Here is a 16520-nt window from a genome sequence, read left to right on the forward strand (position 1 = left end):
CGTGCGACTCCGGATAATTGAGATCAAGATAAACTAACCGTTTCATGATAACAGTGGACTATTGTTTTTGTTTTCAAACATAGCTTTTATCTCGAGGTAAATCAGTAACTCCCACTAGCGATTTGTGTGAATTAAGAACAAAGATAGTAGTGATAATAGTTCTTAAGGGTGCCTAAGGTGGGCGAAAACCGGTTACATTGGACAAACACTATCAGTGTTGATTAGATGCATCGCCCATGACAAGATATCCATCAGTTCAACCATCGCCTGGACCTTCACACCTCAACGAATGGGCGCTAGAGGTTGACTGATCTTGGAGAGAGCGTGGGGAAATGTTGAATCAGCCGGGACTCGGCTGGCGACAGACCCCAGTCTTAAGTTTAGCGCGGAGAAGATAAGCGAACATGGCTTGAATCTAGTGTTAAGTGTCTGAGTATAAATAAATGACCATGCGTGCGGCACGCTCCTGAAAAGTCATTTCAAATTCAAGCACTGACTTAACCGTCGTACAAACTGTCCATTGCATGCCGTTTGAGCAAATTCACTATGGCTGACGTGAAGAGTCCCGTCTCTAATCCTCGCGAGGAGGTACCCAGAGACCCCGAGACACAGCAGGCGGAATTAACCGATCTCCCCCACGGGATCGATGTCGAGCAATACAGGGCTACAGTGCCGCGATGGAAGCGAATTTGGCAACACAGCTTGACGCAGATGGTACTTCTTAGTATCCAAGCATTTTGTGGACCAGCCATGTCGGACGCAATTACTGGTGAGTCAACAACCAAATTCAACACAGCGCGTCCCAGTTGAACTAACAATTATTCAAGGCTTGGGCGGGGGTGGTCTTGCCACTCCACAGGTGTCCAATATCTCAACGGCAATTAGATATGCTATGCTTGCTGTCGGTATGAATTTGCACTTTCGCACCCTCACCGAGATATTCCGGCACTGACCTGGGAAATGCCTCCATCAGTTTGTTTCCTAGGCGGTCCCATCGTCAATAAGATTGGCGTTAAGTGGGCCCTCGTCATCGGCTCGATGTCTTTCCCCATCCAAGGATCTGCTTACTACTGTAATAGCAAATTTGGAAACCAATGGGTAAGTGATTAATTTACCGCTCCGTCGGGCGTGGAACATGTATGTCTAATCCAAGTGTTTGACCTAGTATCTTATTCTGAGTGGCGCTATCAGTGGAATCGGAACGGCATGTTGGTATGTTGCTGAAGCTGGAGCTATCATGACACTTGCACCTTCTGGCGCTCGTGGAAAGTATTTGGCCTTGTGGATTGTGTCGCGGAATCTTGGACAGCTTGTTGGAGGTGCTATCAAGTAAGTCCTTTTGGGGGAAATCTAGCTAAAAGCATTGTCCATGATTATCCATTGACTAACTTCTCTTGTACAGTCTTGCAAAGAACCACGAGAAGGGTGCCGAAGGCGGAATTTCTCCTGATACTTATGTGGCTTTTGTGATAATCGAGAGTCTTGCGTGAGTAACCCACGCCATGAAATGCCAAGTGTTATTCTAATTTTATGTTACGGTCTACCTTTCGCCCTCTTGATTATTCCTTTCGAGCGCGTTGTCCGCTCTGATGGTACTAAGATTGTCACTGCCGAGACACTCTCCACGAAGCAGGAGTTGAGACGCATCGCGAAGACTGTGACATCAAGACTAATCATGCTCTCTTCTCTGTGGGCATTATGGTCGTTCTTCTACAGGTATTTTGTCACCTCATCAATTTCTTATAACAACAAGAAGAGAAAAGCAGCTAACAAAAGTGATAGCGGATCCTGGTCCACCTACCTGGGAATCTACTTCTCCGTCCGCGCCCGCGCCCTCTCATCTCTCGTATCGCCATTCTTCTGCATGTGAGTCAGCCCTCCACACCCCAAAGATATCCCCTCTAACACTTCCCGCTATAGCGTCGGCTGTTTCGGCCTCGGCTTCATCCTCGACATGAAAGGTCTCAGTCAGCGCCGCCGGGCCCAAATCGGATTATACACCGTCATAATTCTCAATGTCGGCGTCTATATCTGGTCCATTATCATGCAGGTCAAATTTGACCATCACAACCCTGGCCATATCGATTGGGACGATGGGATCTACGCCAAGTCGTTTCTGCCGTATTTTTTCGTGCAGACGACAGGGCCACTGTCGCAGTCGTATATGTATTGGCTCCTGTCTTCTTTTGCAACTGATGCCCAAGGTAAGCTCAAGTGTTATGCTCGACGAAATCGCCTTGTGTTAACATCTGTTTACTAGAAAATGTGCGTAATGGAGCTGCTTTTAGATGCATTGAAGCTGTTGGTCAGGCCGTTGCCTATGGTATGAATACTCAGACAACAAGTGACCCTATAATTGGATTGTATGTTTTACCTCGGTTTAAAACCTGCAAGCTTGCCCTTTTTTATATTTGAAATTTGTGATGATCTAACCTTGAGATGGTATAGTGGTGTGACGTTCGGATTACTTGGTGCTGCCATTGTTCCCATGATCATGCTGGTGAATTCGACCCCGGATCAGATCCCGGCGGATGTTGTCGCTGAACAGCAAAATGCGGCAAGGGAAAAGCTTGAGGGTGCTTAAAGGGGAAAGCATCCTGTAGATGGGACTATCAAATGCAAGATACTAGTACGAAATGAGCTTCAAGTTTATAATTACTATTCGATTATCTAATCTAGTAGAGAAGACGCCACCTTCATAATTGGTTATGTGTGGATGATCTACTTCCATGCTCCAGGGCTTGACATTTGAAAGAGCAAGGATACCCATAGTCCAAGAAAATGATGTATTGTTAGACAGGAGTGGAAAAAATAAAAATCTTAAATCTTTAATATACATATGCCCAAAATTGACGCGATGGTATGGTGCCAAAAAGTACACGGGGTTTGAACTCAGCGCCAACCACAAGTAAAGAAAAGTTCCCATCGATGGGAAACGAAGTGGGCGTGATGCTAAATTCGATGTCTATTTTTCGAGATTGCATCTAGTAGACAACCGCCGAAGGCCGGGTAAAGAGTAACAAGTTGGTGGAGGGAATGGTACAGGGCGAAGAGTGAGAATAGGCCGGCTGGGGGATTCGACAGTGTCGGAGGCTGTGGTCATGCTGTTTATTTCTTGTTACGAGCAGCCTGCTCCTTGACGTATCTGGCAATGAGCTCCTTCCTGTTAGGTGAGATATTGGTTAGAATTTTGTTCGAAACAGGTTTTAATGAGTCAGGTAGAGGGGTGGGGAAAACATACTGGACCTGCGGAGGAGCCTTCTCGTAGTGGCTGAACTCCATGGTGTATTCACCCTTACCCTGGGTGGCAGCACGGAGGTTGGAGCTGAAGCCGAACATGCCGTTCAGACTGCAGTCGGCGTAGATGGTGAACTCGTCGACACCAGTCTCGGTATCGTTGATGGTGGCACCGCGCTTGTTCAGCAAGGCAATAACATCACCCTGGAACTCAGAGGGAGCGGTGACAACGGTCTTCATCAAGGGCTCAAGAACGGCCGGCTGGCTGTCTGCGAAGGCCTTGCGGAAGGCCTGCTGGGTAGCGTTCTTGAACGCCATTTCGGATGAATCAGTCATGTGAGTAGCACCATCGTTGACAACCATGCGTGTACCCAGAACCTTGTGGCCGATCAGGGGACCCTTCTCGCAAGAAAGGTTGAAACCCTTCTCGCAAGCGTACAGGAACTTCTCCGAGATGGAACCTCCGACAATCTGCTCCTCAAACTTGTTCTCCTCGAGGGAACCGGTGGGCTCCATCCATCCCATGACACGGGCGTAATCACCAGCACCACCAGTCTGCTTCTTCAGCAGGTGGTCGAAGTCGACACGGTTACCAATGGTCTCACGGTAGGCGACCTGAGGCTGGCCGGTCTCGCAGTCGACACGGTACTCACGGCGCATACGCTCGACGTAGATGTCCAGATGCAGCTCACCCATTCCGGAGATGATGGTTTGCTCACTCTCGCTGTCATAGGTCACGCGGAAGGTTGGGTCCTCACGCTGGAAGCGGGCCATGGCCTTGGAGAAGTTGGCGGCATCCTTGGTTTGCTTGGGCTTGATGGACAGGGAAATGACAGGCTCAGGGACGAACATGGACGACATGCTGTAACCCAACTGGCCATCAGTGAAGGTATCACCGGAGGCACATTCGACACCGAACACGGCACAGATCTCACCAGCACCGATCTCGTTGACTTCCTCCATCTCGTTGGAGTGCATGCGCACAATACGGGGAATCTTGACTTTCTTGTTGTTACGGGCGTTGAAGACGTTGGCACTCTTGCGGAGAGTACCCTGATACACACGGATGTAGGTCAGCTGGCCGAAGTTGCTCTCTTCAAGCTTGAAGGCCAGACCGACAAATGGGAGGGAATTGTAAGGGACGAGCTTGACAGAGGCCTCGTTACGCTTCTGGTCCAGGGCGAGGTTCTCAACCTCGGAGGGATTGGGAAGGTAGTCGACGACACCGTCCAGCATGGGCTGAACAGACTTGTTGGCAAGCGCAGAGCCCATGAAGACGGGAGTGAACTTCAGACTGATAGTGGCGCGGCGAATGGCGGCCTTGAGCTGATCAGGAGTAGGCTCCTTCTCATCAAGGAAGAGCTCGGCGATCTCATCATCGACATCGGCCAGAGTCTCAACAAGCATGGCCTTACGCTCCGCGACAACATCCACCAGTCTCTCGGGGATCTCCCGGACGGAGAGCTCCTCGCCACTCTCACCGACATTGTAGATAGCCTTCATGGTGATCAGATCCACAACACCCTCGAACTCATCCTCGGCACCGATGGGGACTTGGACAGCAGCCGCAGGCATCTTGAGCTTGGAGTTGATTTGGTCAACCGCCTTGAAGGGGTTGGCACCCATGCGGTCCATCTTGTTGACGAAGGAGATACGGGGAACGTTGTAGCGGCGCATTTGACGGTCGACAGTTATGGTCTGAGACTGGACTCCGGATACAGCGCACAGAATGAGAACGGCGCCGTCGAGAACGCGCAGCGCTCTCTCAACCTCAATGGTGAAATCAATGTGACCGGGGGTATCAATCAGGTTGACGTGGTACTTCTGGTCAACGCCTTCCTTGTCCTTCTTGACCCAGTCACAGAAGGTAGCCGCGGACTGAATAGTAATACCCTTCTCACGCTCCAGATCCATCGAGTCCATCTTAGCACCAACACTGTCACGGCCACGGACCTCGTGGATGGCCTTAATCCGACCGGTGTAGAAGAGGACTCGCTCGGTACAGGTGGTCTTGCCGCTGTCGATATGGGCCTGTGAGAGGTGGCTTCATTAGACTTTTTCAATAGCATAATAGACGATAAAAGGATGCAATTACCGCAATACCGATGTTGCGGACCTTGTCCAGGCGAGCAGCCTCGACGGGGTCAAGGTTGTCGATAATGGCGGCTTGCGACAGGGTCTCCGGGTTGGCCGCAGCGGCCTCGAGACTGTAGACAGCGCGTTAGACGAAGGTGTTCATAACGAGATAGCTTCACGGATTAAGTACTCACACTGCAGAAGCAGTGGCAGAGGCATTGCGTCGCTGCTCCCATTGCTTCAGAACCGACTGATAAGCCGGAGCGCCGATGGGCCGCATAGCGGTCGTGGATACGCATCGCGAGCGCAGGAGGGTCTGAGATTGAAGACGGGGGGGCTCTGGTTAAACCAGACACCGCACGGTACTGTAGCCGTGCAAGAGAAGGAGACCTCATGGCGACAATCGACTCACACCGGAATTGATTGAGTCGAGACGGAATGACAGCGCGCGTGTTTTCGCGGCGAAAAAAAAGTTCGGGGAAGCCAGGAACAGTCACGTGCACGCCAGCCTGTCAGGGTGGGTGCATTACAATTGAGCAGAACAGAAGAGAAAAGTAGTCAATTGCAATTGAAATAGCAGGGAATGATAGATTATGGCTTAAGCGAAGAATTAAAGTATGTTGATACAAGCCTACAGTCCTGCAGTATGCAGTATATACCATGCACCATGCACCACGCATCATCAGGATCAGAGTTGGATTGGATATAAAGACCAAGATCAGGTCCAAGCTAATGTACAAGTATAAAACACAGGCGCCGTTATTTTCCCATAATATTCGAGCTGGAAACAAGTATGCAAAGATGCTGCCATCGATCCACAGAGGAACAAAAGGCGCGCATCGAACGAAACGGTTTAAACCCGCCTATTTGCCTTGTCGTTGCTTGTGCTTGGGGTTCTTGGAGCTGGAGAGAAGAAGAATAAGTTAGCATTGCCACTTTGCAAGCTGAAAGAGTAGAGAAAATGAGTCCTCTATCTCGCATCCAGATCAAGACTCACCAGATAATGTAAACACGGTTCTTTCGGCGAACGGGCTGAATATCCAGAATTAGCACCCACAACCACAATCCTCTCCAGCCTTCAAATCACTTCCTCAAAGAGAAAGATCCGATCTTCCGGTATCATACCTTGCAACCATCACAAAGCCGCTTCACCGAGGACCGGGTCTTCATTCCGCGGACCTGCTCGATCTGCCGGGAGGCGCCAACAGTCGCCGCAACAGCATTGTCATTCTGCTTGGAAGCCGCCCGCAACCTCGTGAGGCTGTTCTGAATCATGTGCGAAAAGGGTCGGAGGGAGATAGCTCCAGGGAGGGATCGACGAGTGACGGAGGGGAGGAGTTGGCGGAGGGCGCCCGGGGCTCCCAGGACGGAGCGGAGAGAGAACATGATGGTGGGAGGTGAGTGGTGACCGTGAATCTGAAATTCCGAGGCTTCGCCTCGCGTTTCCTAGTCGGTAGAACGTAGAGGGATCGGAATCGGTGATTGATGCTGGCTCCCCGGGTGCTCGCGCTCAGAAGATTGTTGCTCGGGTTTTCAGTTTTGCCGGGGCCGCACTTTATATGTGGGTCCGGAAGTATGAGAATACTCACTGCGACTCGGAGTATTAAAGAGACATCCATACGACAGCCCTGGAGAGAATGATTCAGTAATGCTAGTACTACCAGTAGTATGGAAATATATGTAAGGCAATGTATTAGCAAGGAGCTATTATACAGTCGAAATAAACTCCCACTCTATATCGGGACCCAACGCCAAACGGGGAAAGCACTTCAAATGGGTTGCACTTTTAAACCGCTAAAACAAAAAGAACACAAGTCATCAACCGTTTGACTCTCACTGTTCGAGATTCACATATTTATAAATAGTTCACGTTCAACATTCACATTCAACTTTAGCCATCTAGGACCGCAGGAAGGTCTGGTAGGTGGGGGAGTCGGTTTGTTCGCTGAACGGGTAGCCCAGATCACGGAGGAAGGATTCTAGGTCATCCTTCTCCGCAGGGGGGCATTGGATGGCAGCCAGAACCTTGCCAACGTCGCCGCCATAGTTACGGTAGTGGAACAAAGAGATGTTCTGTTTGGGACGGAGGGTGGCAAGGAACTTGGCCAGAGCACCGGGTCGCTCGGGGAATTCGAACATGAACAATCGCTCGTCGGCGACATCGGAGCGGCCGCCGACCAGGAATCGGATGTGACGCTTAGCCAGCTCGTCTTCGCTCAGATCGCGAACATTCATGCCGGCCTTCTCAAGCTCCTCCATGATCTTGACCAGATCTTCGCGGCCGGTCGCGGCGGACAGAGAAATACCCATGAGGACATCGGCAGAGTCGTCGCGAGCATAGCGGTAGCTAAAAGCAGTCACGGCCTGGGGCAGAATAACCTCGACAAGCTTGGCGAATGCGCCAGGCGTCTCGGGGATCTTCACGCTGAGAAGAGCCTCTTTGCGCTCGCCGAGAGCAGCACGCTCAGCAACAAAGCGCAGGCGGTCGAAGTCCATGTTGGCACCGGAAGTGATGGCGACGAGTTCACGGCTGGGGTCGGGGCTGGGGTTCTTGGCGACGTACTTCTTGAGACCGGCGAGGGAGAGAGCACCAGCGGGTTCAACGACAGATCGGGTGTCCATGAAAACATCCTTAATAGCAGCACAGACCTCGTCCGTAGAGACTTGAATAACTTCGTCGATGACATCCCGGCAGACGCGGTAGTTCTCCTCGCCCACGGACTTGACGGCAGCGCCATCGACGAAGAGGCCGACCTCCTTCAAGAATACGCGCTTGCCATCATCAAGGGACTGGGCCATGGCGTTGGCATCGTAAGCCTCGACACCGATGACCTTGACCTGGGGCGCAATGCGCTTCAGATAGACACCAATACCACCGATCAGGCCGCCACCACCGACACCGCAGAAGACCGCCTCCAGCTTGTCGAGGTTGGCCTGACGTAGCAGCTCCATGCCGATAGTACCTTGACCAGCAATGACATACGGGTCATCGAATGGCGGGATGCTGGTGAGACCGTGCTGCTTCTCCAACCGATGGGCCTCATCCTTGGCCGCATCGAAATCGTTTCCGTGGAGAACAACGCTGCCACCCAGGCGGGCGACGTTCAGATGCTTAATAGCGGGGGTTCCAGCAGGCATGACAATGGTCGCGGGGATTCTAAGCTTGCGGGCAGAGTACGCAACACCTTGAGCATGGTTGCCCGCAGAGCAAGCAATGACACCCTTCCACCGCTGCTCGTTGTTCAGGTGAGCCATCTTGTTATAGGCACCACGAAGCTTGAAGCTGAATACAGGAAGAAGATCCTCCCGCTTGAGAAGCACTCGGCTTTCAAGACGGTTGCTCAGGTTGACGGCATGGTGTAGTGGGGTTTCATCAATAACATCGTAAACGCGGGAAGTCAAGATCAGTCGGAGATACTGTGAGCGCCGAAAGAGTCAGCTGGGTGTTTGGAGGTAAATGTGGTTATGGTAAAATAATCCTCACGTCTGGATATCCATTGGGAAGCAAAAAGGCCTCTGGGATGCCCCAGTTGGGAGGCAATCCGGGGATGCGGTCTGCGCGTTCGGAGGGGGAGTGGGAGCGGCGGTATACTCGGTCAAAGCCAGGCCACTCCGCTTGGGAGTAGTAGGTGTTGTGACACCGTTGGCGGAGGGTTCGTCGGACATGATCAACCCACAAGACCTTTAAGGAAGAGAAAAAGATCAATTGCTCAGAAAGGAGGGGAGGGGATTCTTTTGCCTCTGACTCTTTTCTTTTTTTCTGGCGGGACGAGATCGGAGCATCTTAGTCATCAACCAGAGCGCAGTAAGATAACTTGAAGTTTGGGGATTGGGGATGTGGATATAGGCATATATTTTAGCTGATGGGTAATTATGAATTATTAGCTAGCTATATATTGGTCTATTTGTGTATGGCATTACTCAAGCTACTTGGTTGAAAGATTCTCGTCCTTTCTGAAGATATACTGCATCGTATACAATGGCGGTCAGAGTGGATTACGTGCTAGAAGCAGAGGTGCCCAGTAACTATTGTAATTGTACAGTAGTAGCTAAGAGTATAGTATACTACTGGTAGTAGTATACATAGAAATGGATATATATGACTAGTAGTAGGAGAATTCAATTTAAATATTACACAGCAGAGTACATCTATAACTATTACTATGTGTAGCTAATGTGTCAAAGTACTGCCCGCGGCCGCGCTTAACTTGGGAGGAAAACTCCCGCGACGTCATGCCCGACTGATCAACTCTCGTCCCCCGCAACCCGCCATCTCGACCTAGAATCGCGGCTATTTCAAGGTTCCCTTGATTCCCGACTTAGAACGAGCATTGTTTCAGACTCGCTCGTCCACAATCAACCCTTGAGCCGCTCGCTCATCACTCCACCCCGACCATCGTGCCACCCTCCTTCACCACCTGGGCACCTCTCTCCACCTCCCAACCAGAGCTCAACCACCCATTATGAGCGGCGAGTCTGTACCATCGTCTTTTGACGATCACCCGTACGTCTGAATACACTCTACAGAAACCCGCGACAACCCGGGGGGCAAGGATTCCACCAGTGCGAAAACAACGAGGACCGCGACCGCGCCGGAAGGGAAGAAAAGAAAAGACTGCTTGCTAACAACACATTTTCTCCAGACAATTCCGCGAGGAATCTGGCGCCCAGAAATTCACCAGACGAATCAAGGAAGAGCCCCTCATCCCACTCGGTACGTCGACCTACAACACACCCAAAAAACAATCAATCACCCACTAACCTAACCTCTACCAAACAGGCTGCGCCGCAACATGTTACGCCCTCTACCGCGCCTACCGATCAATGCGAGCCGGCGACTCAGCCGAAATGAACCGCATGTTCCGCGCCCGTATCTACGCGCAGGCATTTACTCTCGTCGCGCTCGTGGCCGGCGGAATGTACTACAAGACGGAGCGCAAGCAACGGCGGGAATTCGACCAGGCGGTGGAAGAGCGCAAGTCGCAGGAGAAGCGCGATGCCTGGCTGCGTGAGCTGGAAATTCGTGATGAGGAGGATCGTGAGTGGCGCGAGCGTCATGCAGCTATTGAGGCGGCGGCCAAGGATGGTGGAAAGAAGGTTGAGCAGCCTGATGCGGCTCGTGCGGCAATTGAGCCTGCGGATGAGAAATCCGTCGGCGTTCTGGATGCTGTGAAGGTTTTGCTGGCGAGTCGGAAGTAGGCTTGTACAATATGGACTACTAGCAGGGTAGTAGTTTCTGGCATGAGGTGGAATCCTTTTTGTCTTTTGCACGTGTAAAATAATCAGCGATGTCGGATTGTCTAGGTTGTTTTGTTAGGCTATGATGTTGAAGTATTGTAGTAGTTGTACGAGTATATAGAATGCGCCACACCCATCTCCGCACATGTGTTTTCTGAGGTCATTGTTTTGTCACGGTGATCATGGTCAAGATTAAGAGTGTCTAGAAGAAAAGGCCCCGGGTATCGATTCTTGTTGAGTCAGAGTCGTAGGTTTCCGGAAGCAGGTGAAGCGGCAGGATTCCCAATATGCAGCTACAGTATATGCAGGACACGGCACAACATAAGGCACACGGTGTATACCATCTAGGTCAGGCGAACCTGGAACCATCGGCAAAAATCCAGCAAATCATCACCCTTGCCCTGAATATTTTAGAATATTTTACGGAGGGTCCGAAGGATCGACGTTGGCCTGCCGAATTGGGTGGCCTCGGACTTCACATGTGAGATCGACCACCGAGCGTCATTGACTCGACAAAGTTCGCCCTACTGCCAACTTGTTCCGTCTGCTGATTTTTGAGATTTATCCAAAGTAACCTAGAGCGAGAGAGGGGGAAATATTGAAAAATAAAGAAGATCGTTCATGTTGACTGCGCAATATTTACTATTTCTATGGGGGAAGTGCACACAAGCATTTCCCCGGGTTGTCTCCGGTTTTGATATCTCGGCGTGCCGAGGTGGTTCCGCCGCATCAGAATTCGTTCTGATCCTCCCAATGGGACCTTACTTGGGAGCCCCCTTTTTGGGGGTTCATGGCCCACCCAGCCGGGTTGTTTCCGTAACCTTGTACTAATGCTAAGCAGTTAGCCCTGCAGGGTCTGCCCGTGTCCGACTCCGAGGCCCCTTCTTATGACGTCTCGCCACAGGTTCACGAGGCCTCGGTTGATGAACTATCGAATTTTTAGTTCGAATATAGCCTTTTAGGATTTTCCATTCTAGCTACCACTATATAATCCAGTGGACACCCAGTGGGCAGCAGTGGATCTGGATTTTCTCTTTCCATTCAAGTTCTCACTATCCACCGATACTCTAGACGAAGAGGTTCCTGACCTGACCCAACAAAGTCAATTGACTGGCAAACACAAACACTCAAGTCAATTGTACATACAACATCTATACATACACCATGCTATCCTGGGTCTACCCCCTCCGAATTGTCCAGGCACTCTTCGCCTTGGCCACTATCGGCTTAAGCGCATATGGTTCGTTTAATCACCCCAATAGTCTATCAACAAAACGAGAAAACGAAAACCATCTAACAGCACCCAGTCATCGGCACCCTCTACGACTCATGGTCCTTCTCCAATCTGAACTACTTTATGCTTTTCAACGGCTGCTGGACCACCGTCGTCGCAGTCCCCTACCTGGGCCTCGCCCCACTCTGGTTCTCGCGCATCTCCCATGAACTCGTGATTCCCTTCGTCGAGGTTGTCACCATGTTGCTCTGGCTCAGCGGCTGGATTGCCCTTTCCGCCATGATCCCCAAGCCCGGCTCTTGCAACTACCCCAGCTGCCACGGGCTTCAGGCACTGATCGTTGTCGCTGCGGTTGAGTGGTGAGTTTCTCTTCTTCTTTTCACCGAACCCGTTTCTGTTATACATATATTATTGTTCAAGTATAGAAGCTCATTATTGTAATACTGCAGGGCTCTTTTCGTCTTCACAAACTACTTCGCCCTTGTCGATCTCAAGAATTCCCGAAAGAACCACCAGAACCACCACGCGCAGGACCAGCAGCAACAGCAGCCCCCTGTTTCGGAGGTGACTAGTGCTGCACCGGAGGAAGTCTAAACGATCGCGGCCAACTTAATATCTAATTGCACGGCACTGCACTGTGGTGCAGCACCACTTTGTACAAATTTACCTACCCCCTAATGTTGGACCCGTGATGATGGGCTCAAATCTCTGTTGATACCCGGTTGGCACTTGGATTCACGAATATATGAATATGGACATACGACGGTTTTCGAATAGAATCGTTCGTTGGTGCTTGTTTGAAACTTGAAGCCTGGAAGTTTGGGCCGGTCTGGTCATCGGCGTGGCTTTTGATTACTTATTTTTGCGTGGATTCCCTTTTATGATCGATCCTGCTTGATGATATCGACGTATAACATATAATATCATAATTTTGGAAAATATTGATGAATCATGTTGTTTGAATAGTAGGAAGTACTGAATTTGGAGTAAACTAAACGAAGAAAGATTCGCTCAACTGAACCCGGAACTCAACCAGAGGGGATATCACAGGCAAATGAGCATATCAAAGTGGAATTCCAAATGCAAAAAAAGGAAGAGAAAATGAGAAGAAGAAATGAAAACGAGAAAGGAAAATAATAATAATTAGCACACGTAAATGCTCGCATGTAAAACGCTAATATGGATGTTGAAAGAATCCAAAGATCTAGATCTACTAGATCTACCGCAAACAGAAGAGATATAGTATAGATATATGAATGGGTCACGCCCTTGTCTCACCTCGCCTCAAGCACTGCCAGTGGCAGTCCAATCCATCCCACTCCCTTGAAGTTGTCCCTCTACTTGAAATCGTTCAAGTTCATCAACTGGCAGTTGCGGCATGAGCCTAGTTGCCATTGAGGTAGATCCACTTCCTTTCTCGTGATATCGCAAAACTTCCGAATACATGACAGTCTTCCACATGTCGGCGGGCAGATCAGCTTCCAGGAAGGCCCAGTCGCATTTTTCTGTTGCGGAGGGTTCGTCATCTGGATCGTGGTATGGCTCCAGATATTGAGATTTGAGACAGTCTGCTGCTGTGATTCGTTCGTCTGGGTCGAGTTGGAGCATTTTGTCCAGGAGTGCGATTGCTGGTTTGGATTAGTTGTCATCCTATCATCTGGTGGCCGATATGGTATGTGTGGTATTTTGTGGATGGGTTTCGTGTCAACTCACTCTTGGTGTTGGCCTTGGGCATGACCTTTGCTAATGACTGGCGAGGTTTGTCCGGTAAGGATCGGAGGAAAGTCAAAGTCTGGAATTTGGCATTAGCTTCATATATTTCCCTTTTCTTTTCTGTCACCTTGTAGGTCTTGAGGACTGTGGCAGACTCACATTCTCACTGGTAATATTGTTAACCACGCTGTCCGGAGGACTACCCAGCATCTGGGTGATGACCATAAACTGATTGATATGATTTTTGCCGGGGAATATAGGGCTGCCCATAATCATTTCGGCGAATATGCAGCCGGCGCTCCAGATGTCGACTTTCTCGTTATATCTCCTCCACGTGAGCATGATCTCTGGCGCACGGTAGTACCTTGTCGAAACGTAGCCGGTCATTTGAGTCTCCTGAACACGAGCCAAGCCAAAGTCGCATATTTTTAGATCACAATTATCGTTGATGAGAATATTGCTTGGTTTTAGATCGCGGTGGACGACGCCCGCAGAATGCACATATTTGAGACCACGCTGGTGAGTGTTAGTTGGGTGGCGTGTTGGGGCATATGGTTGTTCTTCATACCATCAATTGATACACAAAGTATTGAGTGAACTGCTCGTCTACTTTCTTTGTTTTCAAAAGTGTGTGGAGATCTGTTGCCATGAGATCCGTGACAAGGTAGCTATGAGGCCCGGTTAGTTTTGTTTCCCGAGGAAAGCATGAGAACGGACTCGGAAGAAACTCACATATCTTCAGATGGTGAAATGAAAATGTCTTTCAAGTGGATGATCTGTACAGTTATCGGTTAGGTTTCAACGTTCCAACAGGTAGTGATGACAAACATTCTCGTGCTGCAGTTGCTTTAACAGCTTGACCTCGCGGTACATGTGTTTTGCGATATTGTCCGTCTTGAAAGGTTCACTGAGCTTTTTCACGGCGACTGTTTGTTGAGCGATCTGATCTATGGCAGAACTAAAGGAGAACGAAAAGGAACGAACTGGTCAGCTATGCAAAACCACCATTTTCATTCCCACTGCCCGTGGAAATTCTCAGGGATCGTACCAGACTAGTCCCGAGACGCCCATTCCCACTGGGGTCAATTGGGTATATCTAGAGTAAGATTTAGAAGTGTCGCTTTAGTCTAGTGGTTTTAAAAAACGCATACCGGTCGGTTGTTTCGAATGGTGCGCCCATTATAAGTTTTTCGGAGAATTGGGCCATTTCCCGACCTGGGGTTATCGTTTTGCCTGACATGGCGGATACAGAATGATGAAAGCAATAGAATACAGATAAGAAATCGCGCTATATCAAGGACACAAACATCAACGATATGAAGAAAAAAAAAGATATCGGATATGAGTAGTAATTTTCGAAGATATGATGAAGATGATGATGATGATGGATGCAAGTGGTGGATGGCGGATGGTGGACGATAAAAATCAAAGTGGCAAATAACGGAGGTGTTTGCATCGGGAGCGATGAGTTTTATAATAAAATGTGTTATGATCTCCACCCACGCACCCGCATGTAGTGGCGATTGGGGAAGGAATGCCTAACGAGGGCTGTGTTTACATCAGCGGCTGGAGTCACAAGAAACGCCCTCAACGAAGCACATCGAAGGGGAGGGCAGCACGTTCAAGCCCCAGTGGCATATTGTTCGCTATGCAATTCTTCAGACCCACACGATCGCCGGGCCCTGCAACACCTTACTGGCTGGCTGTGAGAACCGAGCGAATGAGGTCGTGTCTGGCTTTCGACCACCCCGCGACTTCCGATGCCCCTGCTGGAATGACCTAGTGGAGGATGGTTTGTCCGGATGATTTGTATAGTCAGACAGAGCCACCTACGTAGATAGATCATGACGGGGTTTGGCATTTTTAAGGGAATGCAAGTAGTACAATACAGGGGGCACACACATTGTGGAGTCATCAGCCCTGTGGCTATTCTCTTTCGAGCTTTGAGGAGCTCCGCCGTGAAAATGGGTGCTTTGCTAGGATTTAAAATGCGGCCCAAGCTCCTGGAGCAAAAATGGAACACTAGAAATTTGACTTCAGCCTGTTCCATTCGAATTTCGAGTCCAGCTCGAGTTATTGCTGTTTTGGTCAAATATATGACATCAAGAAGTAAAGTTATCGTGACAAAATCCACCCTTTGAACCCCAACGCCGAACAAAATCCGATCGCAAGCTAATTTGGAAATCATGTTCGTACCAAAATCAAACCTCCCCCAAGCTAAATATTCTCCATATCGATGAGCCGGTCAAATCCGAATTCCGGAGTCCCGGCTCCATTATAACCCCCATCAAAAAGCGCCGGATCCATCAATGGTAAACTTCCCGAACCATCCGAAGAGAAAGACGAAGACGCAAGGACCTTTGGTTCAATAGCCCCAGTATCCATCGCGGATGCATCCGAACAGCTCTGGGAGGAAAATGTTGGGGAGGGCAGTTGAGCGTGAAGCTGCTCCGGGCTAGCGCCGGTGAGATTTTCGCTCATACTGGCTAATTGTCGATTGATATGCCAGTCGTTGCAGCTGGCGTGTGCGAAAACGGTATTCTTTAGAGTCCAAATCTCTTCGCGGAGGTTGTTTAATTCGGCCATGAGGGAGTCGTGTCGGGCGGTCTCGTCATGGAGGGAACTTTGGATTTTCTGGTGTTCCTTCTTCTTCTTTTGTCGGCATTTGTTTGCCGCGATGCGGTTTCGCTCGAGGTGTTTTGCACGGCCTGGACTGATGCTCTCGCTGTGGTCGCGTGCCATGGTGATTGCCAGTGGTTCGGCAGTACTAAAAGTACTAGCAGTATGGATTGAGTGGTAGAAAGAGTTGGTAGAGAATCGGAACAAAGGAGTTCTGTTGGCGGGAGGGTAGGAGGATCGATTTAGTCGTAGACGCGGTGTAAATTAAGTATGGTGAAGTTCAAGTTGATGATGTGTAGTAGTAGTTACTAGTAGGGTAAAGTGGATTGTCGGTCAAGGGCAGATTTCGCAGTATATCGACCGGCAAGGATTAAATAATATTTGGAAGGGTTGTGGTATCGTG

General features: G+C 49.8%; 9 protein-coding genes across 9 annotated transcripts; 4 read left to right on the top strand and 5 right to left on the bottom strand.

Annotated features, from left to right (window-relative positions):
* Positions 1-546: 546 nt before the first annotated feature.
* N7509_002858 (major facilitator superfamily domain-containing protein) lies at positions 547-2584 on the top strand (the record flags this gene model as incomplete). The annotated part of the gene is made up of 10 exons (XM_056627495.1): positions 547-769; positions 828-905; positions 986-1098; positions 1166-1329; positions 1403-1486; positions 1516-1716; positions 1783-1866; positions 1921-2204; positions 2261-2363; positions 2449-2584. The coding sequence occupies 10 exons, from the start codon at positions 547-549 to the stop codon at positions 2582-2584; spliced, it is 1470 nt and encodes a 489-aa protein (XP_056493290.1).
* A 524-nt stretch (positions 2585-3108) lies between these two features.
* On the bottom strand, positions 3109-5593 carry N7509_002859 (elongation factor G; the record flags this gene model as incomplete). The annotated part of the gene is made up of 3 exons (XM_056627496.1): positions 3109-5268; positions 5333-5444; positions 5508-5593. 3 exons carry the CDS (start codon positions 5591-5593, stop codon positions 3109-3111), a joined length of 2358 nt encoding a protein of 785 aa, XP_056493291.1.
* Positions 5594-6176: 583 nt separating this feature from the next.
* On the bottom strand, positions 6177-6699 carry N7509_002860 (50S ribosomal protein L36; the record flags this gene model as incomplete). Its single annotated transcript, XM_056627497.1, has 3 exons — positions 6177-6216; positions 6311-6345; positions 6439-6699. The coding sequence occupies 3 exons, from the start codon at positions 6697-6699 to the stop codon at positions 6177-6179; spliced, it is 336 nt and encodes a 111-aa protein (XP_056493292.1).
* A 513-nt stretch (positions 6700-7212) lies between these two features.
* On the bottom strand, positions 7213-8979 carry N7509_002861 (threonine dehydratase, biosynthetic; the record flags this gene model as incomplete). Its single annotated transcript, XM_056627498.1, has 3 exons — positions 7213-8730; positions 8798-8928; positions 8955-8979. The coding sequence occupies 3 exons, from the start codon at positions 8977-8979 to the stop codon at positions 7213-7215; spliced, it is 1674 nt and encodes a 557-aa protein (XP_056493293.1).
* A 797-nt stretch (positions 8980-9776) lies between these two features.
* rcf1 (respiratory supercomplex assembly factor RCF1) lies at positions 9777-10512 on the top strand (the record flags this gene model as incomplete). Its single annotated transcript, XM_056627499.1, has 3 exons — positions 9777-9817; positions 9957-10027; positions 10094-10512. The coding sequence occupies 3 exons, from the start codon at positions 9777-9779 to the stop codon at positions 10510-10512; spliced, it is 531 nt and encodes a 176-aa protein (XP_056493294.1).
* Positions 10513-10838: 326 nt separating this feature from the next.
* N7509_002863 (uncharacterized protein) lies at positions 10839-11036 on the top strand (the record flags this gene model as incomplete). Its single annotated transcript, XM_056627500.1, has 1 exon — positions 10839-11036. One exon carries the CDS (start codon positions 10839-10841, stop codon positions 11034-11036), a length of 198 nt encoding a protein of 65 aa, XP_056493295.1.
* Positions 11037-11715: 679 nt separating this feature from the next.
* N7509_002864 (MARVEL domain-containing protein) lies at positions 11716-12379 on the top strand (the record flags this gene model as incomplete). Its single annotated transcript, XM_056627501.1, has 3 exons — positions 11716-11791; positions 11859-12144; positions 12235-12379. The coding sequence occupies 3 exons, from the start codon at positions 11716-11718 to the stop codon at positions 12377-12379; spliced, it is 507 nt and encodes a 168-aa protein (XP_056493296.1).
* A 690-nt stretch (positions 12380-13069) lies between these two features.
* On the bottom strand, positions 13070-14705 carry N7509_002865 (uncharacterized protein; the record flags this gene model as incomplete). The annotated part of the gene is made up of 8 exons (XM_056627502.1): positions 13070-13413; positions 13499-13577; positions 13658-14014; positions 14067-14166; positions 14231-14274; positions 14327-14456; positions 14547-14594; positions 14650-14705. The coding sequence occupies 8 exons, from the start codon at positions 14703-14705 to the stop codon at positions 13070-13072; spliced, it is 1158 nt and encodes a 385-aa protein (XP_056493297.1).
* Positions 14706-15715: 1010 nt separating this feature from the next.
* Positions 15716-16240, bottom strand: N7509_002866 (bZIP transcription factor; the record flags this gene model as incomplete). Its single annotated transcript, XM_056627503.1, has 1 exon — positions 15716-16240. The coding sequence occupies one exon, from the start codon at positions 16238-16240 to the stop codon at positions 15716-15718; it is 525 nt and encodes a 174-aa protein (XP_056493298.1).
* Between the last annotated feature and the right edge of the window lie 280 nt (positions 16241-16520).

Source organism: Penicillium cosmopolitanum (genome assembly GCF_028827165.1).
Source record: "Penicillium cosmopolitanum strain IBT 29677 chromosome Unknown utg000004l:1.0-4361866.0:1.0-4365735.0, whole genome shotgun sequence".
Taxonomy (NCBI): Eukaryota; Fungi; Ascomycota; class Eurotiomycetes; order Eurotiales; family Aspergillaceae; genus Penicillium; species Penicillium cosmopolitanum.